At 38.8% G+C, this 26,896-nt stretch overlaps 1 protein-coding gene across 2 annotated transcripts in view; it reads left to right on the top strand.

Annotated features, from left to right (window-relative positions):
• dcun1d4 (DCN1, defective in cullin neddylation 1, domain containing 4 (S. cerevisiae)) overlaps positions 1 to 26,896 on the top strand; it is a 68,680-nt gene that overhangs the window by 14,303 nt on the left and 27,481 nt on the right. For both annotated transcript variants that reach the window (XM_072252726.1, XM_072252725.1), the window contains 5 exons: positions 7,017 to 7,056; positions 7,692 to 7,809; positions 12,595 to 12,689; positions 13,447 to 13,517; positions 24,001 to 24,092. In XM_072252726.1, coding sequence (XP_072108827.1) covers positions 7,017 to 7,056; positions 7,692 to 7,809; positions 12,595 to 12,689; positions 13,447 to 13,517; positions 24,001 to 24,092 — 416 coding nt within the window. The remainder of the gene's footprint in view (positions 1 to 7,016; positions 7,057 to 7,691; positions 7,810 to 12,594; positions 12,690 to 13,446; positions 13,518 to 24,000; positions 24,093 to 26,896) is intronic.

Here is a 26,896-nt window from a genome sequence, read left to right as displayed (position 1 = left end):
GGTTCTGGATCACACAGTAGCAGCGGTAGTGAACCAGGCGTTTCAGAAATTTCTCCAGATGTTCCTCTGTGCTTCTCACATCTGTCTTCATCAAATCAGAATTGTCCATGGCCCCTATTTAACAGATATGATATCATTTCACTGGAGAGCTGCGTTGCGCTGCCATCTTCTCCTCCTGCCTAATATATTTCGGGTCATCAATAGAAGCAACAGAAGAAAATGCCAGAGCTCTGACCATTATTTTTCAATCCACTTTGGCTATAGGAATATTACCAGAAGATTGGATTGCTGCTAATATTATACAGTTTTAAAAAGGAGAAAGTGATGTGATTGTAAAATTATTGGAAATCAAAAGAGCCATTCAAATCTTTATTTAAAAGAAGAAGCACAGAATTGTAATTGGAGGTAGTAACTGGATATTTTCAACGAAAGAAGGTAGTGTCTTGGAAATGTAATCTTTTGAAGTACTAACAAAAGAGTTATGCGTCTTGACATCTCTGTAAGGAGTTTGGCATAGTCTATGTTGAGGTCTCCCTGGCTAGTCTGTTCCAATAAAAACTAGTAAAAGCCTAGTGCAACCAATTTAGATTGGCAAACTAGATAACTTTTTTTAAGCAGCAAAACATATATATTTTTCCTTTGACAGTGAAACTGTCCTCAGTGGAGTTCTGTATGATTCTGTTCTTAGTCCTTGTAGTTAATACAACAGTTGGTCATGGAGTTGATAAGGTTATGTGAGAAAAGTGGCAAATGCAAAGAAAAGGAGATGTCGGGTTTTTTTTTACGCAGAGAGTGGTGAGTGTGTGGAATGGGTGGTGGAGGCGGAAACGATAGTGTTAAGACTCCTGGATGGCTGCATGGAGCTTAGAAAATAGAGGGCTATGGGTAAAGCCTAGGTAGGGATATGTTTGGCACAGCTCTGTATGTTTTTTCCTATGAAATGTAGCATATTACATTTGGTAAGATTCAGTAATTATGGGAATATGTAACAAACTAGAGTGGTGGTATATTTGGGGGGTGTATATAAATTGGTGTGGGGGAACAGAGAAACTCGCAATGTAAATGTACAATTCCTTAAATGTAATAAGAAAGATCAATAAGGTGCCTAAAGGATACTTGCATTGATAAGCTTATGGCTTGATGAATTAAAAAAAGTAAGGAAGCCCTTCTAGAATTATATGATACAAGATAACTTAAGTTCTGGTCACCATACTACAGAAAAGATTGCACCAGTAAGGGCTTGGAGGAAATTTGGTAGCGTAGTGGTTAGCACAATGCTTACAGTACAGGTGACCCGGTTTAATTTCCACCGCTGCTTTTAAGGAGTTTGTACATTCACCCCATGACTGCGTAGGCTTCCTCCGGATGCTCCAGTTTCCCCTCTCAATCCAAAGACGTACTGGTTGGCAGGTTAATTGCTCACTATAAGTTGTGCCGTGATTAGGTCAGGATTAAAACTGAGGATTATTGGGCAGCATGGCTTGAAGGGCCAGAAGAGCATACTCTCTGCTGTATCTGAATAAATTGATAAATATGAAGGAAGATGGGATAGGCAAGCATTGTTTTTAGCATGGAGGAGGTTGAAGGAAACTTAACTGAGGAACTTGGATGGAGAAAGTTCGTATTTACTCTTGGCAGCGGAGTCAAAACCAGAGTATCATTTTTAAAAATCACTGACAGAAAGCGGAGACTGATGTGTCTGGAGATCCTTGCCTAAAATGGGTGGTAGGAGCAGAGACTATTGTTGTATTTAAATATACTTGGGTGTGTATTTGACAAGCTTTGACCTGCTGGGTAGCACCCCTTATGTTGAAATACAGGATTTGGTTGGGGAGAATTTCCTTGAGGTATTGACCAAGTGGTATCAAACAGTTGTTTTGTGTTATCACAAGCAACACACACAAAAAATGCTGGTGAACGCAGCAGGCCCGGCAACATCCATAGGAAGAGGTACAGTCGACATTTCGGGCCGAGACCCTTCGTCAGGACTAACTGAAAGAAGAGATAGTAAGAGATTTGAGAGGGGGAGGGGGGAGATCCAAAATGATAGGAGAAGACAGGAGGGGGAGGGATGGAGCCAAGAGCTGGACAGTTGATTGGCAAAAGGGGTACAAGGCTGGAGAAGGGAGAGGATCATGGGATGGGAGGCCTAGGGAGAAAGAAAGGGGGAGAGGACCCCAGAGGATGGGCAAGGAGTTGTAGTGAGACGGACAGAGGGAGGGAAAAAAGAGAGGGGGTAAAAATAAATAAGGGATGGGGTATGAAGGGGAGGAGGGGCATTAATGGAAGTTAGAGAAGTCAATGGTCATGCCATCCGGTTGGAGGCTACCCAGAGGGAATATAAGGTGTTGTCCCTCCAACCTGAGTGTGGCTTCATCTTGACAGTAGAGGAGGTCGTGGATAGACATATGGGAATGGGACGTGGAATTGAAATGTGTGCCACTGGGAGTTCCTGCTTTCTCTGGCGGACAGAGTGTAGCCCCTCTACTGTAAAGATGAACCCACACTCAGGTTGGAGGAACAACACCTTAAATTCCGTCTGGGTAGCCTCCAACCTGATGGCATGAACTTCCCTAACTTCCGTTAATGCCCCTCCTCCCCTTCGTGCCCCATCCGTTATTTATTTATTTTTTCCTCTTTTTTTTTGTTCTCCCTCTGTCCCTCTCACTATACTCCTTGCCCATCCTCTGGGCTCCCCTCCCCCTTTCTTTCTCCCTAGGCCTCCCGTCCCATGATCCTCTCCCTTCTCCAGCCTCGTATCCCTTTTGCCAATCAACTTTCCAGCTCTTAGCTCCATTCCTCCCCCCCGCCGCCCCACCACTTTCAAATCTCTTACTATCTCTTCTTTCAGTTAGTCCTGACGAAGGGTCTCGGCCTGAAACGTCGACTGTACCTCTTCCTATAGATGCTGCCTGGCCTGCTGCGTTCACCAGCATTTTTTATGTGTGTTGCTTGAATTTCCAGCATCTGCAGATTTCCTCGTGTTTACGTTTTGTGTTATAAAATGTTTTTATGATTCAATGAGTCACTGATAACTGGATACAAAGTATTTTTTCATCCAGATGGACTAATAGAAATCTCAGATGGGTGAAATGGCTTAAGTGCAGGTGACAGCAGCAATGTGTGGGATTCATTGCTAGGAGTATGCATTTCTGAAAGCATCGCTATTCTCTGGGTCATGGTGTATTGATTTAAAAATCAATTAAATAATTGTCTAGACTTTATATTGAAGTGAAGAACAAGAGAAACAAAATAATGTTTGCAGTTTATACATCAAGGAGGGCAGGTGACTGATAGAGGCAATAAGAGAACCATAAATGGGGAAACTGACCCCAAAAATGGATAAATCAAGATAGACTGGGGAATTTGGCTGATGGTGGTGTTATCTTTTTCATGGGCAGCTTTCACATCAAAAGATTGCAGAAGTATTTAAACTGTCAAATGCCATTCTACTTCATAGAAAGATTTTTAAACCTGAGGGATAGATCACTTGAAGCCATCAAGGCATGCATTTTATAGTTGACAGCACTCAACTGCATCACACTGCTTTGTTATAAATCAGCATATGAGGCATCTGTTATTGGATATCAAAGGAGTCCTCTAATTATTAGGAAGACCAAAACTGTTATCGATATCTCTGCCACAAACTTTCTCTCTCCATGGCAGCTTTGTAACATTGAATCATACTGATCACAGAACTATCATATTTGACCTCAGTAGCATATGGTCACACATTCTATCATTGCCAAAGCCACTAATCTGCACCTCCATGATATCACCGGCTGCTTCTAACCCCACCTCTTTACCTTTTGATTTTATCTATTCCATTGCACTATGTCCAACCTGTTTGTACTTTATTTTGTCATTATGTGAACATATTTGCTTATTTTAATTGGTTGTTCAATAGAATGAATTTATTTAAATTTTTGAAGAAAGGGTGATTGCTCCATTATGCATTGCGGCAGTCATTGTTAAAGGTCATTAAATCCTTATATTCTTTTTTGCTTACTTTCTCCAACCAGTATTTCTTTTGATATTGATAATTCTGGTTGAATTCATCTTTCATGATTACTGAGACAATGGAGGCACCTACCTCCCTTGAACTTGAAAGGGTTGTGGAAATGATATGAATTTACTTGTCCAATCCTGTGTATGGGGAACTTCCCCTTTGCTTCACTTTCAGATGATCCAGTAAGTTAAAAGAAACACATTACTTCATGTTTAGTAGTCTGCACCCTGTGTGCCTGCCTTATTTTTGAGTTGCAAGACTTTGTTCCTGACTTATCACGATGATTAAATTCAGCCATTGGATGAAGAAGGTTAATGTTTGTCGAGCTTTGTTTCCGGAACAGTCCATGAACACTAGCTTGCTATTCTTCTTTGCACAATTTTTTTTATTGTAACTTGTAATTTTTTTTTTGTTTTGCATTCTCCTGCTGCCACAAAACAACAAATTTCACATGTAAGAATAAACCAAATTCTGTTTTATTTCTGTGCCAACTGATAAAGAGTTTGAATCATTGTTCTTGACTGTTCAGAAAGCAGATTTGCAATCATTCATTTGTTTTGGACAGGTTCATCATAAAACTTTGACATATATCATCGGTTTCCTTTATCTTGTGACATCTCCAGTTTTAAGTTTAACATCGCAGGAATTTGTGCTTGATTTTGTCAGTTTGCTGTGCACGTTAATGACTACGCATAATCTTAAGTATGGCAATGGCAACGATGCAGTTTGAGTATACTAATGGTGTCCTGTAGTATGGGCAGAGTATAAAAATGAAGAAATTGTAGTGCCTGTGAGTGGGAAGGTACAGATTTAGAGTTGTTACCTTAGTTAGACAAACAATTTAGTAAAATGGCAGTTAACATTTTCAATTGTAGATTTGTTTTGAAACAAAATCCCTGAAGTGTTGTTTGTACAATATTTTTATAAGTAATAGAAAGCTATCATTGGTACTTTATGTAGACTAAATTAAGGTGAAATTGGATGCACAGTTGTACTAATTGTTCCATTTCAGAAGTTTGTTAATGTACTTCTGCAATATATCAATTTGCCACTTTAAGCTTGTAGAGTACCCACTGATGATACTAAGTGACAATGGATCCTTACTAAGGATTACGTTTAATAATAGTTTGCTACTTGTTTTCTGGATGAGACTGAAAAGTTCAAAAGCAATAATAAAGTTGATGCAACACACACACAAAACTGGAGAACTCGGAAGGCCAGGCAGCACCTACAGAAAAGTGTACAGTTGATGTTTCAAGCTGAACCCCTTCATCAGGACTGGAGAAAAAATGAGTCAGAGTAAGAATGTTGGGGGGGGGGGGGGAGGAAGAACCATAAGGTGATAGGTGAAACTGGTAGGGGGAGGAAGGGTGAAGTAAAGAGGTAAAGAGCTGAAAAGTTAATTGGTACAGGGCTGGAGAACGGGGAGTCTGATGGGAGAGCCAGAAGGTCATGGAAGAAAAGGGGGAGGAGCACCGGAGGGAGGTAATAGGCAATTAGGTCAGAAAGGGAAATGATTGGGGGGGGATGGTATTACCGAAAGTTTGAGAAATCTGTGTTCATGCCATCAGGTTGGAGGCTGCCCAGACGGAATATAAGGTGGTGCTCCTCTAAACTGAGTGTGGCCACTGGGAGATCCCGCTTTTTCTGCTCGGCGATATTGGGTTTCACTGATATACAGGAGGCCATATCGGGAGCACAGGAGAGGAGACCATAGACTGACGTGTCGCAATGGGAAGTGGCTAAGAGGAACCCTCTCCCTGGCGGGGTGGTGGGAATATGGGGTGAGGGCAGACGTGCGAAATGGAAGTGATGCAGTTGAGGGCAGCGTTGATGGTGGAGGAAGGAAAGCCCCTTTCTTAGAAGGAGGACATTTCAGTTCTGGAATGAAAAGCCTTATCCTGAGAGCAGATATGGCGGAGACAGAGGAATTGAGAGAAGGGGTTGGTGTTTTTACAAGTAACAGGGTAGGGATTATGTATAGTTCAGGTGGTTGAGTGTGGGTGGGTTTATGATAGACATCACTAGATAAGCTGTCTCCAGAAGTTGAGACAGAGATCAAGAAAGTGAAAGGAGGTGTCGGAACTGGACCAGGTAAATTTGAGGGCAGAATGGAAGTTGGAGGCAAAGTTGATCATCTTAGCGTTATAAATATTATCTTGATACTGAACCCTATGCAGTAATTCCTGTAGGGATTAATTGTTTTTTAAGCCTGGAGCAGCAACCTATGCAAACTTTCAAATACATCCGTGTGTTTTGCAGTTCATTTGGGTAAGAACTATACTGCTTTTTCAATAATGCTTTTCATACTTGCGTATGAGCCAACCTGATTTACCACCTTTTGTGGCATTGGAGCCAATTTAGCCCTTGGTGTCCATGTTGTGATAAATTAGATCTATTTAGTATACTTCTTTTTCCCCCTGGCTTGTAGTATAAACCATTGTAGGTTGCATCCTTCATAGTTTTGGGTGACTGTTTCAGACTTTTGTTACTCTTCTGTCTACAAGTTGAAAATGTTGCGGTCATTTCTCTGTTGACCCTTCCTTTTCACCATGCTGTTGGCCTAATGTTGGATGCGGTGACAGTCATTTAGCATGTAACATGATCCAAAAGTTGACTATTGGGTGATCCCAGCAGAACATGGAATGTTTAAAATTATATTCAAATTAATGGATTGGTGTTGGGTATTTCTAAGCTGTTTCCTGCCTTGCTCCCAGACCACAAAATCCTTGTTTGAATTGACTACTGCCATTTCAAATGAAATGTTTTCCAGATACAACCACAAGTTACTAGGATTAGGCGAGTGAGCGAGTAAGATGCTTTTGTCTGTTCTCTGGGGGAAAACCTCAAAGTAATTGGGTGGAAGCAAAAATGAGTACGTACAGGATGGGAGCATCTGCTTTTAGGCCAGGGTTAATGATACTGCAAATATTGATTGGTTATATTCCAAGATTTAATAGATCTGAAGATTTGTATAACTTATTTTCTCTTGTCTGTTTTATTGCAGAACTTGACAGAAGACGTTGGTCAAGACGACCAGCAATCAGGTATGATGTGGTTTTTATTTTGCTCACTTGCTGCTCCAACTTTCATATGGGTTAGCTGATGTGCTAATGCAATATTGGCATGCATCCAGGTTCAATACTTGACCTTGCTTGCATTCATAAATTCTAATGTATATTGTGGACATTTACAAGGGTAATGCTTGTGAACACTTGAGACGTATTTATTTTACGCAAACATCTGGTGGAAGTGCTGTTGCATAAGAAGTTTCAGAATCTATAACCAGCAAAGATGAAGATGGATGATGTGGGCCTTGCAGAGGAATCTGCAGGTGTGGAATTCCTACATGTGTTATTCTTGTCCTCTGCTAATTGAAATTGACTTGAGTGATGCTGTCAGAGTAAGCTGTTTCCCTCCACAAACGCTGTCTGATGTATCGAATTTATCTGTTTTGTTGTATTGGATCAGTGTTATTAACTTGAAGAAAAGCTTAAAATTGAATTCTAATTGAAATTTTCCATTCTGCTGTGAAATACTATGCAGTGTTCATCTGGAAGAATCACGGTTAGAAAAATAATCATATTCATTAGGAGACTACATGTTTAAGTATTCATGTTACAATGAGTTTTTAGTAGATCAGTTGGTTAATCATTTGTGTTTCTAAATCTTGGTATTGCAGGAAATCTTCGGTCTTGCAGTTGTCTCTCCGACTGCTGTAACAAGGGAATGCCACCCAGAAAAAAGAGGAGACCCACAGTAACAGATGATCTAACACCTAAAAAAAGCAGGCACGATGGGTATGTGTTTGGTTTTATGAAAAGAATAACACTAGATATTCACAATTCAATGCATAAAACAGCTTTAAACACTGATGCCTCAAAATTTCATCATGTTGCATGTTACGGTATGACTGATTTCTAGCATATTGTTAATAGTGAGCTTATAGAATTTAGAGACTTAAAGCGTTAAGCACCCAAAAATTGTTCTGTTTCTACATATAAAAATTGTATGGGAAAATTGGCTTTCCCACTGAAGGTGTATGATAGAAATGAAATCCACACCCATTGGGGAGCAGAAGTTGAAACATATGTTTTAAAGCTGTAGAGTTTCTGCACCCACTTTGTTTAGTGATCATTAATTTTTTGCAGATTTGTTGGGGAGTGGTTTAAGTAGTCTTCCTATGTTCAAGGAAACTTGAAATATTCATGCTCTTTGTCTATCTGGCGAGCTTACACAGAATGTTTTGTCATGAGGTGGTTTATTGAACCTGCTGTATCATGGATGATTCTTGGTGGGCAAAGGGTTACCCTACTATTCTTTCTGCAAACATGATTCCTGATCGTTATGAAGAGTACAATCACAGCTGTGGGGTATAGCCTGGATGATAGTAGTGTAATATATGCTGGGCCACTGGAGTGTTGCCCAACATTACCATCTAGAGCAGGGCTAACAAACCTTCTTGAGAGCATGTGCCCAAGTTGGTGACAATCTTATTTATATTTTTTTAAAAAAAATTCTCTTGCATGCCATGATAATCTTCAGCAGAGATTGTCATTGAATAATGAATTAGTAACAATAATTATGTCCTTTTTTTAAGGAAAAAGAATGAATCCTGTTGTTTATTTATGTGTATTCATCATTTTACTATTAATAAAAGTAAATAAATGTGAAATAAATTAAACATTCTGGAAAACCTTTTCAAAAATATTTATTTTAAAAATACAATTGAAAAATAGTACTGTTATTTGTTTATTTTCTAAATACTGATGTGTACAGCAGATCTGCAAAGATTTGAAAACCTATCATCAAACACCACGTGTTCTTGCAACCGTCTAGCTAGCATCAAGCCAACATTAGACATTTCCTGTGAAGACACCTTACTGTTCTCGGGCTGTAAAAAAAATCTTTCACTGTTTCATTTTGCAGTAAAGTTAATCATTATATTTTTTTTATTCTGGCTGGAGTTTATGTACATGTCTTAAGTTTGCCACTCCTGTTTTAGAGAGAGATTTATCCTGCTTTGTCACCTTGCCATCTTGAGACTCAATCCTTTTCTGATGAGGAGGAGGAAGAGAGGTCAAGAGATAATGATGTTGAAAAGGTCTCCATGAATGAATGTTAGAAGAACCTCGGAGGCTTGCAATTCATTTGACACTCCTTTGCTCATTTTCAGCACAATCAAGTACAGAAAACTATCTGCCACTCAGGCTTTTGAAATTATACGCAGTGCTGCACTGGAACTTGACAATGGTTACCTGAATTAAATGGACATCCATTGGCATGACTGTTTTGTGCCACCCCACCCCAGCAGAGACTTGCTGGGGAATTGCCATGACGATAAACTTGTGTAAAACAGATAATCGGATTATTATGGCTCTTAGGGACATAATGTTTCACTTGGTACCTTCACCCTCTTTCCACCATCTCAGTTTTATAGTGTTGCAAGATTTTCTTTTCATCACGCTCACTATCTATGTCCATTAACCACTTTGCACTGCAGGCTGATACATGTACAATACATTTTGTTTGTCTTTTTCCAAATGACTTGAGTTTGTGAAAGCTTCATACCCATCAGGTTTAGATATGAGGCTCTTCAACACTCTTGATGGCACAAAACACTTTGCTCCCAGAGATGTTTGGTGTCCAAGACAAATGAAAAGAGAAAGTCAGGTCTGCATTCTTAATTCATTTTCACCAGCCTGCTGTGACTAATCAGCTCTGTTGTCTTCTGTAAAAACACGAGTGGCAAGAAAACAAGCAAGTCAATTTGCAGTCATTTTTATTTGTGTAGTCATAAATAAAGCCACACAATTGGTAGATCAGTCCTGAACTTTCCTTAAGGTCTGTGCCTGGAGTCTCTCTCTATGAATGGAGGTTGCATCAACCCGTGAAAGGGAACTGAGAGCATTGTTAGTCTGGTTCAGACAGCATTCTCTTGCATTGTTTCAGTTGTTGGCTGTAGCTAGCTGAGTGGGAAGTACAGAGTGCTTTTGCAATACAAAGATAAAAGGATAGTATTAGTAGTAGAATGGAATATTGCATACATAGGCTTTTATTGAGCATTGTTGATTGCACCTTTAGAGTCATAGTGCTCAGCAGCACAGCCACAGGCCATTTGGCCCATCTAGACTGTGCTGAACTGTTATGATGTATTGTCCCATTGACCTGTACTTGGACCATGGCCTTCCATATCCCTCCTCTGTATGTACTTGCCAGAATTCCTGTTAAATGTTGAAATTGGACCCGCATTCACCACTTATGCTGGCTGCTTGTTTCACAGATACACCAATTTTTTGAATGAAGTTCCCCTTAAATCACTTTTTACCTTGACCTATGATCTCTAGTTCTAGTCTCAGCCAACCTCACTAGAAAAAGCCTGCTTGTGTTTATCCAATCTATAGCCCTCATACTTCTGTGTACCTCTACAAATCTTCCCACATTCTCTTATGCTCCAAGTAATAAAGTCCTAATCTATTCAATCTTTCCCTATAAATCAGGACTTTAAGTCCAAGCAAAATCCTTGAAAATTATCTCTGTATTCTTTCTGTCTTACTCATATCTCTAAGCAGTTAATCAGAACTGCACGCAATACTCCAGTTAGGCCTCACCATCATAAGACCATAGGTATAGGTCTAGAATTAGTCTGTTCCGCCATTTTATCCTGGCTGGTCCATTTTTCCTCTCAGCCCCAATCTCCTGCCTTCTCCCTATATCCTGACCAATTAAGAGTCTATCAATCTCTGCCTTAAATATACACTAAGATTTGGCCTCTGGAGCTGCCTGTGGCAAAGAATTCCACAGATTCAGCACTCTCTGGCTAAAGAAACTTCTTCTCATCTCTGTTTTAAAAGGATGCTGCTCTATTCTGAGGCTGAGTCCTCTGGTCTTAGACTCTCCCACCATAGGAAACATCCTCTCCACATCCATTCCATCAAGGCCTTTCACTATTTGATAGGTTTCAATTAAGTCACCCTTCATTCTTCTGAATTCCAGTGAATACAGGTGCAGAGCCATCTAACTCTCTTCATAAATCTTGTACAACTTCAACATAACATCCCAACTCCTGTACTCGTACTTTTATTTATGAAGGCCAATGTGTCAAAAGCACTCTACCACCCTATCTACTTGTGACGCCACTTTCAAGCAATTATGGATCTGTATTCTCAGATTCCTCTGTTCTACTGCACTCCCCAGTGCCCTACTGCTCACTATGTCAGTTGTACCCTGGTTGGTCCTCACACTTGTCTGCCTTAAATTCTATTTGCCTTTTGTTTTTAAACCCATTTTTCCAGCTGGTTCAGATCCCACTGTAAAGTTTGATAGCCTTACTGACTGTCCACTACGCCTCCATTTTTGGTGTAATCAGTAAGTTTGCTGATCCAGTTTATGACATTATCTATTTCGTTAATACAGATAACAAATAGCAACAGACCCTGCACCATTCCCTGTGACACACCATAGTCACAGGCTTCCAGTCAGAAGGGGAACAATCTACTGCCAATCTCTGGCTTCTGTGAAGACAGTATTAAATCCAATTTACTACCTCATCCTGAATAACAAACAACTGAACCTTCCTGATCAGCTTGAATGCTGGACTTTGTCAAAGGCTTTGCTAATGTCCATGTAGATAACATCCATTGCCTTTCCTTCATCAACTTTAAGCAGTCTCTTAGAATAGCTTCCAATAATTTGCCCATTCCTGATGTCAGGCTCATCGGCCCATAGTTTCCTGGCTTATTCTTAAAACCTTTCTTGAAAAATGAAACAATATTAGTGGCCTACTGCAATGAAACTGGCAGTCTGTGTTTGTAGGAGATGGTGATGTCTGATTTGTACAGAGCAATTAAATGAAAAATGTTATTTTCCAAACTGGTTCTTGTTTGACCAATAAGAAAGAGCAATTAGTAGTGGAGAGAGGGGAAACCAGTTCTGCTAGACTTTTGAATTTACTAATAATTGTGGCAGTTTGTTCATGTGTATGGGTGTCTACATTTTGAGTGTAATCTGGAGAGGACCTGGACTTGAAGGTTGTGTGAGGGCTGTTTTGGTGCATTGCTTTAGAAAAAGCTTGGTCAATGTGATGTTTACATTCTAATAAGTATAATTGCACATTAAGTAATTTTCCACTTCATTCCATTGTTGCTTATTGTCAGATGTTAGTCTCTCATCATTTTGGAGTTAAGCATCTTCACAAAGGTGAAATCAAAGATGTATAATAGCCCAGCAGTGTTTGAGTCTGCAAATGTTTTTTGAGAAAGACCTTCAAAGAAGAACTGATAGGGGGGAAAAAAAGACCTGAAAAACTGATAGAAAAAAAACTTTTAAAAAGGATGAAGGGTCTCAGCCCAAAATGTCGACTGTTTACTCTTTTCCATTGATGCTGCCTGGTCTGTTGAGTTTCTCCAGCATTATGTGTGTGTTGCTTGGATTTTCAGCATCTGCTGATTTTCTCTTGTTTGTGATTAGAAAAACCAGAGCTAGGTTTCCTTTCTCCACTTGATTATTGCTCTTTCTTATAACTAAATCTTCAAAGAAGAACATGAGTGATTTAATATATTTAATTTTTAAAAATTTTCCTGCAGCACCATGTATAGGAAACAAGACTCAACTAGGATGAAGCCTGAAGAAGAAGGGTTTTCCAGCAAGCGATGCTTAGAATGGTTCTATGAGTATGCAGGTGTGTTCAGATACCATGGGTCAATATTCATAACCACAAGGTAAATGTGGGAGTTCTCTGCTACTTTACCGTTGGTCTCTTTGCTAAAGTGACGTCATAATCCTAGGCCCTGTGAAAATATTACTTTTTTAAAATAAAAATAAAGACCAAGTTCAATTTTGATCAAATGACCATAGATCATTTTGGAAGAAGTAATTTGTCCTAAAAGACTTAAAATACTTATTTGGTGAAACAGTGTGGAGTAGACCCTTCCGATCCTCTGAGCCATGCTGACCCTGCAACCCCCAGCGAGCCAGATTAACCCTAACTTAATCACAAGACAGTTTACAATGACCAATTAACCTACTAGCCAGTAAATCTATGGACTGTTGGAGGAAATGGGAGCACCTGGGGAGGGAAAACCCAAGCTTTCCTTGAGGAGAATGTACAAACTCCTTACAGAACGGCGCCAGAATTGAACTGCGATCTCTGGAACGCCCTGAGTTGTAATAGCTTCACACTAACCGCTACACTACCATAGTACCCTGAAAAAGATGACACGTAGTGGATGTTATATTCCATCTATGCATATGATGATTTTTTGCACGTGCCTGTAAAATGTACTTTTAAAAAAATTTCTTAATGTTTAAATTGTGGCGGTAGCTTTACAGTTTGTAACATTTCACTTGTCTTCAATAGAGTAGGTAAGAAACTCTTCCTTGTTCAAAATGACCTCGGATAATTATTGCACAAAGTATTCATGTACTCTATGTTACAGGTAGTGATGATGTCTTAGGCCCTGAAGACATGGAGAAATTCTGTGAAGACATTGGAGTAGAACCCGAAAACGTAAGTGAAATTGCAGTAATATAGTAAAAAGATGCTTATTCTTTTCAGAGATTTGGTAATCTATTGCTGCTGGATTTTTGGTTGAAAGTGTTATACATCAGGTACTTGTGGATATGTATTCTGAATTTGTCAATTTTCCCCCTGTTTGAGAAGCATTTCTGAAATCCTTATTTATGTGACTTTCAACACCTTGTACAGGCAGAATATCCACTGACCTTAAACCAGCCCTAATGGCACAGCATGAGGCCATACGTTATAAATAAGAGCTATCCAGCTAAATGCCACTAGAGTTTGGGTTGCAGCCTTTTAGGGATTCAAACATTTATTTAAGTAACCTTAAATGTAATGAGTTTGTAGGTCCAGGAAAGGACTGTATAGTCATCAAAGATCTCACTGTTAAAGGAGTGGATTTAAGGAGTCATCATCGGATTTCGATGGACAACTGAAGAGAGAAAGAAACGTAATGAGTACTTATGACTTTACTGCTTCTAAAGTATTGAGTTCTAAATCCTTATAACTTCCTGGATTTGAACAAAAATTTCTAGTCCTCGTATCCTGCTACCTATTACTTCTAATCTGTTGACTGGTTATTGACAATTTTTTGGGGGGGGGGGGTGCGTGGAATTGGTTCTACCAAGCCACTTTTAGATGTTGAGCAACACAAAATGATGAAGGAACTCAGCAAGTCTGGTAGAATCTGTGGAGGGAAATAAACGGTTGATGTCTCAGGCTAAGACCTTTCATCAGGACCAGAAAGAAAAAGGCCGGAAGCCATAATAGATGTTAGATATTTCTCCTCTTTCACAGTAATTATTCATTTTCAGCTTTATAAATTGACCCTAAACTGTTTTCCTTCCTTTGGTATTTGACATTTCATTCCAATGAAATTGATCCCTTTTTGTCCAGTACCAATGTTCCATGAATTGAGACCCCAGCTTTCTACACTACCCTTTCAAAAAAAATCTAGTCTTTTTGTGTATATGTTGGATATAAATTCAAATTTTTCCCATGATTATAAAGTGGTGCTACTTCCAATTTATTTCTTTGTTTGTCTAAGTCTTGTTAGCAGAAGCTCTATGCCTTTTGCACCCTGCTTAACAGTGGCAGTTCTACTTGTTGCATTCCATCCTGGTATGCCAACACCAGTATGATCCCCAGAAAGTCATCTCGCATGTGGTGGCAATCCTGCACTAAGCTTGAATCAATGGAAGATGCTCAACAGCTGTGCCAGGGCTTGAATGCTTTTACTTCTTACAAAGTGACATAGGTGACAACAGGGCTTTGCTTCCAGATGAGCTCAGTGCCTTCTATACTCGCATTGACTGTCAAACATGGAGGAATCTTCAGGAACTCCCACAGCACCCGATGACCCTGTGATTTCAGTGTCTGAGGTCGATGTAATAGCATTCTTCAGGAGGGTGAACTCATGGAAAGCATATGGCCCAGATGAGGGTACCTGGCTGGCGTCTTCACCAATATCTTTTTAAACCTCTTACTTTGGCAGTCTGGGGTACCCACCTGCTTCAAGCAGACTTAACCATATTGGTTCCTAAGAAGAATGTGGTGACCTGTCTCAATGACTTGTCCAGTAGCACTTGGATCCACAGTGATGAAGTGTTTTGGGAGGTTGGTTATGAGACATATCTACTCCTGCCTGAGAAGTGATTGGATCCGCTCCAATTTGCCTACTGTGACAATAGATCCCCAGCAGATGCCATCTCATTGGCCCCTCACTCAACCCTGGAACATCTGGACAGCAAAGATGCGTACATCAAGATACCCTTTATCAACTACAGCTTGGCATTCAATGCTATCATCCCCTCAAAACTAGTCAATAGTCTTCAAGACCTTAGTCTCAGTACCTCCTTGTGCAATTAGATCCTCCATTTCCTCACTTGCAGACCCCAGTCAGTTCAGATTGGCAGCAACATCTCCACAGTCTCCATCAGCATGGATGCGCCACAAATCTGTGTGTCTAGCCCCCTGTTCAACTCAATTTACACTTCATGATTGTGAGGCTAAACACAGCTCCAGTGTAATATTTAAGTTTCCTGACAACACCGCTGTCATTGCTGTGATGAATGAGCATACAGGAGGGAGACTGAAAATCTGGCTGAGTGATGCCATAACAACACCTTCTCATTCAATGTCAGCAAGACCAAGGAGCTGATTATTGACTCAGGAGGAGGAAAATGGAGGTCTGTGAGCTTCTCTTTTTTTAATCTTTTTATTGAATAAGTACACAGAAGGTAAACCATATAGGCACTAATACACTGTTAGAATATAATATATTACAGGAAATATTAATACAGAAAAAAATTAATACAAACAGTGCAATTTAAACATAAAATAACAAGGTAATATAATAGTATACTGATTTTTATATATATCAATAGAAAAAGAAAAAAAAAAACCCCAAAAAAACCCACCGTGCAACTAAACTAAAAAGCAAAGCAATGGGCTAACTAGGAAACAAGTGGAGTTAGAGAACTTAAAATCACGTCCTCAAACCCGCCTCCATTAAAAACAGTTTAAAAAAAAAACAAGGAGGGAATATAAATATGGACCGAGAAAAAAAAATTACATTAAATGAAAATGTTGAATAAAAGATCTCCAGGTCTGATCGAATTTAACTGAAGAATCATAAAGATTACTTGTAATTTTCTCCAAATTTAAGCATAATATCGTCTGGGAAAACCAAAAAAATGTAGTTGGAGCATTAGTCTCTTTCCAATGTTGTAAAATACATCTTTTCGCCATTAAAGTAAGAAATGCAATCATTCTACGGGCTGAAGGAGAAAGATTACTGGAAATTTTAGGTAATCCACAGATAGCAGTAATAGGATGAGGAGAGATATCTATATTCAATACCTTTGAGAAAATATTAAAAATGTCTCTCCAGAAAGTTTCCAGAGTAGGACAGGACCAAAACATATGAGTTAAAGAGGCTATCTGCCCCTGACATCTATCACAAAAAGGATTAATATGAGAATAAAAACAAGCTAATTTATCTTTGGACATATGTGCTCTATGGACAACTTTAAGTTGAATTAGGGAATGTTTAGCACAGATAGAGGAAGTATTGCCTAGTTGTAAAATCTGCACCCAGTCATCTGCCGAAATAATAAAACACAATTCCTGTTCCCAATCTGACCTAATCTTATCAAATGGAGCTTTCCTAAGTTTCATAATAATATTATAAATAATAGCCGTTGCACCTTTCTGACATGGATTAAGGTTAATTGTAGTATCTAAAATATATGTTAGGAGGGAGCATTGGAGAGGAAGAAAGTGTAGTACTTAGGAAATTTCTAACTTGGAGATATCTAAAAAAATGTATTCTTGGTAAACTATATTTATTAGATAATTGTTCAAAAGACATAAGGGAACCATCTAAAAATAAATCCAAAAACCGTGAAATACCCTTAGTCTTCCAAATTTGAAAAGCACGATCTGTGAAAGAGAGAGGAAAAAATGTTACCTAAAATAGGGATCGCTAGCCCAAATTGGTTAAGATCAAAAAATTTTCTGAATTGAAACCAAATACGTAAGGTATATTTAACTATCGGGTTACAGACCTGTTTGTGGTGTTTCAAATCAAAAGGAAGAGAAGAACCTAAAATAGAGCCAAGTGCATAACCTTGAGCAGACTGTAATTCCAATGCTACCCATTTACGAATGGATAGTGTACCTTGGTCAAGTAACCAAAATTTCATGTGTCGAATATTAATTGCCCAATAATAGAATCTAAAGTTAGGTAATGCTAAACCTCCATCTCTCTTAGCTTTCTGTAAATGTATTTTACCCAGTCTTGGGTTTATATTTTGCCAAATAAATGAAGAGATTTTAGAGTCAACTTTATCAAAAAAAGATTTTGCAACAAAAATCGGTAATGCCTGAAATATATATAAAAATTTTGGCAAAACAAACATCTTAACTGCATTAATACGACCGATCAACGTTAAATATAATGGAGACCATTTAAATGAAAGTTGAATAATATGATCAATTAAGGGTAAGAAATTAGTCTTAAATAGATCTTTGTGTTTACAAGTAATTTTAATCCCAAGATATGAAAAATAATTATTAATCAATTTAAACAGAAGGTTATGATACAAGGGAAGTTGCTTATTAATCGGGAAAAGTTCACTCTTACTTAGATTTAACGTAACCAGAAAAGAGACTAAATTGTGCTAATAAATCTAAAGCAGCAGGGATAGATTTTTGAGGATTAGAGATATATAAAAGTAAGTCATCAGCATAAAGTGATACTTTATGAGACTTTAAGCCCCGAGTTATCCCAAAAATATTTGGAGGTTCTCGAATAGCAATTGCAAGAGGTTCTAATGCAATGTCAAATAATAAAGGACTAAGAGGACAACCTTGTCTAGTACCTCGAGAAAGAGCGAAAAAGGGTGAACTTAAAGAGTTAGTACGAACTGAGGCCATAGGAGAATGATATAACAATTTAATCCAGGATATAAATTTCGAGCTAAAATTAAACATTTCAAGCACCTTAAATAAGTAAGGCCATTCTACTCTGTCAAAGGCTTTTTCAGCATCTAAAGAAATAACGCACTCAGGAACATTTTGTGAAGGAGTATAAACAATATTTAAGAGTGTGCGTATGTTATAGAAAGAATAACGACCTTTAATAAAACCCGTTTGGTCTTCCGAGATAATATAGGGAAGTGCTTTTTCTGGTCTGTTTGCTAATAATTTAGAAAAAATTTTAGAATCAACATTTAATAAAGATATTGGTCTATAAGATGCACATTGAGCAGGGTCTTTATCCTTCTTTAATATTAGAGAAATTGACGCTCTATAGAAGGATTGGGGAAGTTTACCAAGTTTTAATGAAGCCTCCAGAACCCTAAAAAACCAAGGGATTAATGAAGGTGCAAAAAATTTATAAAATTCCGCGGTAAACCGATCAGGGCCAGGAACTTTCCCCAGGTTCATAGAAAAAATAACATTCTTAATCTCATCAGTGGTAATGGGAGTATCTAGCATAGAGGATATATCCTGTGAAATCTTAGGGAAATCTAGGTTATCTAAAAAGTCATTCATATATTTAGAGTCTTATAAAGACTCTGATTGATATAAGGAAGAATAAAAATCAAAAAAGGCTTGATTAATCTCAGCACGATCAAGTATCAGTTGATCATTTTGATTATAAATCCGATTAATTTGAAATTTAGTATAATTAGTCTTCAACTGATTAGCCAACAGTTTACCAACTTTGTCACTATGTACATAAAATTCACTTCGTTTTCTTTAATTGATTTACAATCGAGGACGAAAGTAATAAACTGTGTTCCATTTGAAGTTCAGTTCTTTGTTTATACAATTCCTCAGAGGGAGCTGTAACATATTTCTTATCAATTTCCTTAATCTTGTTCACAATTACCAGCTCCTCCTGCTTCAGCTTCTTCCTCAAAGCAGCAGAATACGAGATAATCTGACCATGAATATAAGCTTTAAAAGTATCCCAAAGGATGTTCATAGAAATATCTTCTGTATAGTTGATTGTAAAGAAAAGATCAATCTGTTCATTCATAAAGTTAACAAAATCCGAGTCCTGAAGCAACAGCGAATTAAAACGCCATTGTCTATTATTTTGTGTATTGGCCTGAATTTTAATAGAAAGCTTAAGTGGAGCATGATCCGAGATGGTTGTAGAGTCATAATCACATTTAACCACTGAAGACATAAGACGAGAGTCAATAAAAAAATAATCAATTCTTGAATAGGAATGGTGAACATGGGGAAAAAAAAAGAAAAATCTTTTTCCTGAGGATGCAAAAAACGCCAAATGTCCGTCGACCCAGAATCAGAGAGGAATGAGTTAATCAAAGTTGCAGATTTATTGGGTAAGGTCCGTAAAGGAGCCGAATGGTCCAAAACTGGGGATTAAAAAAGTATTAAGATCGCCGCCCCAGATCAGTGAAAACTCATTCAAATTTGGGAACAGATTAAATAGTGATTTATAAAATTCCGGACAGTCCATATTGGGAGCATAAATGTTAACCAAAACTACCTTTTTATTAAAGAGTAGACCACTAACCAATAAAAATCTACCATTCGGATCAGAAATAATATCATGTTGTACAAAAGTAACTGAGGGGTCTATAAAAATAGAGACACCTCGAATCTTAGCGTTCGAGTTCGAATGGAACTGTTGATCCTTCCAAAATTTAAAAAAACGTAGTCTGTCCCCCCCTCCGCACATGGGTCTCTTGTAAAAATAGAGCATGTGCTTTAAGTCTCCGGAATACTTTAAAAACTTTTTTCCTTTTAATTGGATGATTAAAACCGTTAGTATTCCAAGAGACAAAATTAATAATAGTCTCCATAAACCCTAAAGTCAACCCCCCAAAAAAAAGATTGACAATAGGTTCGACCCACGAACCGGGAAAGGGAACAGAACAAACAAGAGATAATGGGAAGGAGAATGCAACCAATGCTTCAGTAATGTAAATAGCCCAAGAAGAAGAAAACTAAAAAGTGAAGCCCCTCCCACCACCTCCCACCCCATGACCCCAAAGCTAAATCTAAAGCAGACCAGCCAGAAAGAAGCAAGCACTAAAACTACCCCCATGACTTCTGATAGACGCTCACTAAAAAAAGTGTAAAAAAGATCAGCTAAAGTTATAAAACAGTAAAGGAATAAAAAAAAGTAGACCAATTAAGACAAACACTATATAATACAAAGAAAAAGCCAGTAAATATAAAGAAAACCATAACGAACAACAGACCCTATGATTAAACAAAAAAAAGAAACGAGATAATTAACATAGACTAGTTAGGAAAAACTACAAAAAGTACATTTGAAAACTACAAAATTTAAGGCCTCAAAGGAAATACGTGAAAGGATGCTGAGGGAATAACCATCCAGAATCCCCAGGGAAAAAGAAAGGAATGACGCAGTTGAAAAAAAGTTTGGCAATCATATTAATTAACCAAAAATAAACTTTCCTGCCCATATAAAGCAAAAAAAAATTAAACCTCACAGATTAACAACCTCTGATCAAACGGAGATAATTAAAAATTACGATTAAGATGTTGAAGGTGAAAATTGATCCAGGTAACTCTGGGCATCTGATGGAGAATCAAAAAAACGGGGAGCCCCATCAAGTGTGCGAATCCTTAAACGCGCTGGATAAAGCAGCACTGGTTTTAAATCCATCTTGTAGAGTTCCGACATCACAGATCTGTAACGAACCAGTTGATCCCGAATCGGTTTACTGAAGTTTTCCACGACTCGGAAATGAAGATCCAAAAAATCAATGTAACCTTTAGAACGAGCGAATCGAAGCAATTTCTCCTTGTCCTGAAAGTAATGAAATGGTAAAATGACATGTCGAGGTTTATCTGACTTAGACGAATATGATGGAACTCTGTGAGCTCGATCCAATAATGGTGGTTGGTCAGGAAATACGGTGGGAAATGCATCTTTTAAAAGTTGAGAAAAAAACTTTATAGGGTTGTCAGATTCAGCAGCTTCACGAATACCAATAATTCGAATATTCTGCCGTCTCATTCTGGATTCTAAGTCAGAGTTTTTAAAAGTCAGAAAGTCAAGTTTTTTTCTTCATTACAGTAATTGTTTCTTCAATTTTCCCTATCTTGAGTTCATTTTGTTGCGTGGATTTTTGAGGATTAAATATAGCAGACTGATGTTCCGTGATAGATGTTTGCATTTTATCGATTGCATCTGCAATTTTCTGGAGATTACTTGAAATTTCCGCACGAATCAGCTCCGTTATAGAGGCTGAAATTTCCGTTTGAATTAGATCCGATATAGCTTTCAAAGTTAACAGTGGTTCAGTCGGATGAAGATTGGTACCTTTCGGTCTAACCGGAAGTTTGCCGTCTTTCCCATTTTTCCCGTTCTTAGACATAGCAGACCGTAAAAGCATCCGAATAGCAAAAAACACAATTTGTTTCAAAGTATTATAAAAGTCAATGCCTTAATGGTTAGCTTAAATATAGCTGATCATAGGAAAAAAACTCAGAGGTAATGGAGCGAGTCAAGAACACGACTTCACTCCATGAGCTCTACCGTAAGTCCCTGAAGGTCTGTGAGCTAGAGCTTATTGAGGGATCAGAGGCGGAGAGGGTTAGCGACTTCAAATTCCTCAGTGTTAACATTTCAGAGGACTTGTCCTGGGCACAGCACATTAATGCAATTAATAAGAAAGCACAGCAACGTTTCTACTTAGAAGTTTGCAAAAATTCAGCACGACATCTAATACCTTGACAAATTTCTATAGATGTGTGCTGGGGAGTATATTAATTGGTTGTATCACAGCCTGGTATGGAGACACCATTGCCCTTGAATGGGAAAAGTCAACAAAAAGTAGTGGAGATGGCTCAGTCCATCATCTATATGGAGCGCTGTCACAGGAAAACAGCGTCCATTATCAGGAACCCCCACCGCCCAACTGCTGTTCGGAAGAAGGTACAGGAGCCTGAGGGCTCACGCTACCAGGTTCAACAGCAATTATTAGCTCTCAGCCATCGGGCCCTTGAACTCGTGGGGATAACTTCATCCAGCTTCATTTGCATCATCACTGAACTGTTCCCACAAATATTGACTCTCAAGGACTCTTCGTCTTGTGTTCTCTATTTATTGCTTGTTTATTTATTTATTTTTCTCTTTTGTATTTGCACTGTGTTGTTTGTCTACCCTGAAGGGTGCAGTAGGGAAATTCTAGACAGCTTCTAGACTAGGTTACTTAGTTGGCCCATTATTGTAGGCTGAAGGGCCTGTAATGTGCTGTAGATCTTCTGTGTTTTCTGGGGGAAGCTAGAGGTCAAAGAGCCAGTACTCATAGGAGGATTAGAGGTGGAGAGGGTCAATAACTTTAAATTTCTGGGTGTTACTGCCTCAGAGGACCTGTTCTGGATCCACCTTATAAATATAATTGTAACGAAAACACAACAGCACCTATACTTCAGGAGTCTGCAGAGGTTCGGCATGTCATCAAAAACCTTGGCAAACTTCTATAGATGTATGGTGGAAAGTGTGCTGACTGGCTGCATTAGAGCTTGGTATGGAACATCAATGCGTTTGAGCGGAAAATCCTACAAAAACTAGTGGATTCAGCCCAGTACATCATGGGTAAAAAAAATTCCCAACCATTGAGCAAATCCACATGAAACATGGCTGTAGAAAAGCAGCATCCATCATTAAACATCCTCACCACCCAGGCCATGCTCTTTTCTTATTGCTGCCATCAGGCAGAAGATACAAGCCTCAGGACTCGCACTATCAAGTTCAAGAACATTTACTACCCCTCAACCATCAGGCTCTTGAACAAAAGGGATAACTTCACCCGTTTAAGGACTCTTTTATCTTATTTCATGCTCATTATTTATTGCTATTTATTTATATCTGCATTTGCACAGTTTTTGTATGTCCATTGTTTACAGTTACAGTTCTATAGATTTGTTAAGTATGCCCACAGAGAAGGAATCTCAGGGTTGTAGATGGTGACATGTACGTGCTCTGATGATAAACTTTACTTAGAACTTTGAACTTTAATAGTTATCAACAGGAATTCATCCAGTGTGTGCTGCTGCCTTTTGATTGCAAATGAACAAAATCAGTGCAATACTTTTAACGATTGCATTCTCCAAACCTTCATTTTCATTGTAACATTCAAGATGCTTGCTGATGCCTTCAAATTCTTCGTAGTTCCTAACTTGCTGAAGTAGTGAAATCATTTTATTTTTGCTCCCTGCCGTTTCTGACATCTCCAAGCCCGAATGCCTGAAACCGCAGTGAGCAAAACAGTTCTGAATTGTCTTGCTGCTTATTTGTTGCCAACAATCAGTGATTTAAAAAAAAATCACTGCTTTTTGAACAATTGATACAGTTTTAAGGCTTCTCTCTAAGCATGGTGTAGTTTCTTCTGGCCACACAAATGCACGTGACTAATGCTACTTAGAAACTGTTTGGGAACAGTATCCTGTCCCAATTAAGCAGCATAGAGTTCCAAATAAATGAAGGGCTATTTGCTTGATTGGGTTTGTGATCCGGAAGAACATTGTTTCATTTGGTTGTAATATGTACAGTTAAATGATGGTAAACTTGACCTTGTGTAGTTAGCAATTATCCCCTTTTGGAAGATGTTTTTCTTCCCTCCCCTTCTGAAAATAAAACAAAAATACAATAACGATATCAGTCAATTGGTGTCTTTGTAATTTCTATAATTTTCACTTCTTTACTAGTTCCCACATTGGTGCCAAGTATTATTTATCTAAATATAATTACTTCTCAAGGACCACAGCCTTTTTTATCATGGACGATTTGTTTGAAGTTCTGCACTATTGAACATGCCCTTGTTGGCAATTTTTTAAATTACTTGTTTAAAATACTTGTTTAATTTATATTTTGTGATGAAACGAAAGAAAATTATATCTGCAAAATGCATTCAAGAAGTAATTTTTCATTATTCAAATGTTATTCTTGTAGGTGGTTATGTTGGTGCTGGCTTGGAAATTAGATGCCCAGAGCATGGGCTACTTCAGTCTACAAGAATGGTTGAAAGGAATGACCTTATTACAGTATGTAAAGTTTTTGGTTTTGTAGTTCTTTTTAATAGTTAACTTTAATTCTAACAGCTAACAAATCAGAAATGCTATTCCTTTTTATGGGTAAAATTATGGTTGACTTCTAAACCTCTTATGAAATTCAATTATACTTTTTCAGCTTCTTCATTTTTAGATGCAGAAGACGCTCCAGTCTTTCATACCTGTACCGCTGGTAGCTGCATGCTGTCTTTGCTGCAGCAACAATGTCAAATATACTTAGGCAGTATCTCATACAATTTATTAGTGAACAATGTAGTTATTTCTAATTCAGGTTACAGTAAAACTCCCAACAATCTGGATTGGTAGCCATCTCACCTGATGTTTCCCTTGCTACCTCAAATGCACTGTAGATCCAGTTCCCATGCTGCCTTGAAATTCGCTGGAGTTTTTAAAATATATGACTGTGAAAAATAAAGTCATTTAAGTGTATTGGGGTATTAATAGGAATGGTACACAATAATCTGGAAGGTTCAACAGACTTGCATCACCAAAATCCTGAGCATACTGCATCAATGGAGTTTTACTGTAGTTGTCAATCTTGTTCGGGTTGATGTGGGTATGAAAATACTAATGTGGTATGTATTGTGTATGGGCACAACTACATTATCAATTAACTAAAAGCACGTACATGGGAGATGGCCTTAACCAGTGTATTCACATTGCAGCTAGAGAGAGCAATGCACATCTGTAGACAACAGATCAATATGTAGTACTAAGGAGGGGGCCATTGCTCTAAAAGTAACACATCCATGCATTACACTTTCTCCCCCTTTAGAATAATGTAACATAAAACTCTATACAAAATATTCAACTTCCCTTTCATAAACCCATATTCCAAATAAACATGCTGTCACAATAGCAGTCCATAACTAACTTCAGATGATGTGGTCTTTTGGGTGGCGCTCTGTTTCTTTCAGGATAGCACCTCTAGACCTGTGGAGTAGCATCTGGTTTGGCAGGTATCTTGCCAATGATAATATTCTCGTCGTACGTGTGGAGTGGCATTAGGTTTGATAGGTGTCTTGTCTAAGACAATATTCTGTTTCCAATGTCACGTTTCTGTCAGTGATATGATCATAACTGAGAAGTAAGTCTGATGACTGAAATGTATCTATCTTATTGGATGGAAACAACTCGGGTGTGTTCTTCAGTTGAATATCCGGTATTCAGTCCACGTGATGTCTCCATGTCTGATCTCCAACATTCACTGTGTACATCAGTGGTCCAGTTCTTGTACCTATCCTACCGGGTGTCTACTTGCCTTCTTGGTAATCACGTGCTAGGATTTCCTGTAAAATCTCAAAGCTCCTTGCTGCTTCACTTGGCAACTGGCTGAAGTGTTTATTCCGCACTTCCTTCTGAGATCTGTGCTAGATCTTAGATTCCTGTTCATGAACAACATTGCGGTGTTTGATTTGTTGTTGCCTGAGCGATGTTCCGATGCACAAAAAGGAAGTTGTCCACCTTGTGCTGTAGAGAAACAAACTCCTTGTCCATCGCTTTAATGGACTTCTCGAAGGCTTGGATAAGCTTTTCAGCTAACCCACTCATTGCTGGTTGGTTCTGGTAAGCCATTTCTGGTGAAGGTGGTTCTCAGAGTGGAGACCCTCTTTGCTGAGGTGGTTGACTTCATTGTTATAACCTCCTGCCACTTTGAATGAGTGTCCACAGCAATCAGGAACATGTAGTCCATGAATGCCCAGCAAAGTCAATATGTACTCTTTGCTGTGGTGACGATGGTCACTCCCATGTGTGTAAGAGTGCCTGTGGGGGTGCATTTTGAACTTTTTGGCATCCCCACAGCTTTTGGCTAGGTCTTCAATGTGTTGCTCGGGGCGAGACTCTTCATCTTGTCTGTACCCAGGTGTCCTTCATATAGGTTTTCTAACATTCTGGTGCGCAGTTTAGGGAGCGATCAGCATCAGCATTCTTTGACGTACAGACTGTTGATCTTGTCTTGCTGAGAACTCTGCAGATATAGGGTTACCATGAACTGGCCATCTGTGCATGGTGATTTCATGTTGGGTCATTCCTTATTTCGGAATTTGTTACCAGTAGCTGGTCCATCAATGAAGTGTGGAACACTTCTGCTCAGTCACAGTATGAAAACGTTTCTTCTTCAGTTGCCAGTAGTGGAAGATGTGACAAGCCATCAGCATTGCTGTGGTGTTTGGTACCCTTGAGCTCTCTGTTTTAAGAGTGGGTTTCTAGGAATAGTGCCCAACATTGTAACCGGGTAGCTGACATGACTAGAATTCCCTTCCTGGGATTGAGGCTGGTGATCTGTCACTAGCGTAAACGTTTGTCCGTAAAGGTAATGGTGGAACTGCTTTATTCCGCTTGCTAGATTAAAAACCTCTCTGTCGATCTGTGTGTGATTGTGTTCTGCGCTCATCAGTGATCTTGAAGCAAATACAATCAGGTGTTCAGATCCATCTTTCATAAGGTGTGACAAAGTGGCTTCAGTGCCATAAGAGGACGCATCGCACACCAGTCTGACGGGCAGAGATGGGTCATAATGGGTGAGCAGTTCATCGGATGTTATTAGTCTCTTTGTTTCCTTGAATGCTTTTTTCACATCTTTCTAGCCATTCCCACTTTGCTGCTGTCTGTAACTGTGCATTCAATGGCTGCAGCACTGTAGCAACGTTTGGGAGAAATCAGTGGTAGTAGTACCCAAGTATGACCTGAATTGTGACACATTTTCTGGTTTGGGTGCCTCTGTAGCACTGCTTCAATCTTCTCTTGTGACTTGTGTAAGCCATGCTTGTCAGTGG

The sequence above is a fragment of the Mobula birostris genome, chromosome 3 (assembly GCF_030028105.1).
Source record: "Mobula birostris isolate sMobBir1 chromosome 3, sMobBir1.hap1, whole genome shotgun sequence".
Classification (NCBI taxonomy): domain Eukaryota; kingdom Metazoa; phylum Chordata; class Chondrichthyes; order Myliobatiformes; family Myliobatidae; genus Mobula; species Mobula birostris.
The sequence above is the reverse complement of the archived record's forward strand: the minus strand, read 5'-3'. Positions and strand labels throughout refer to the sequence as shown.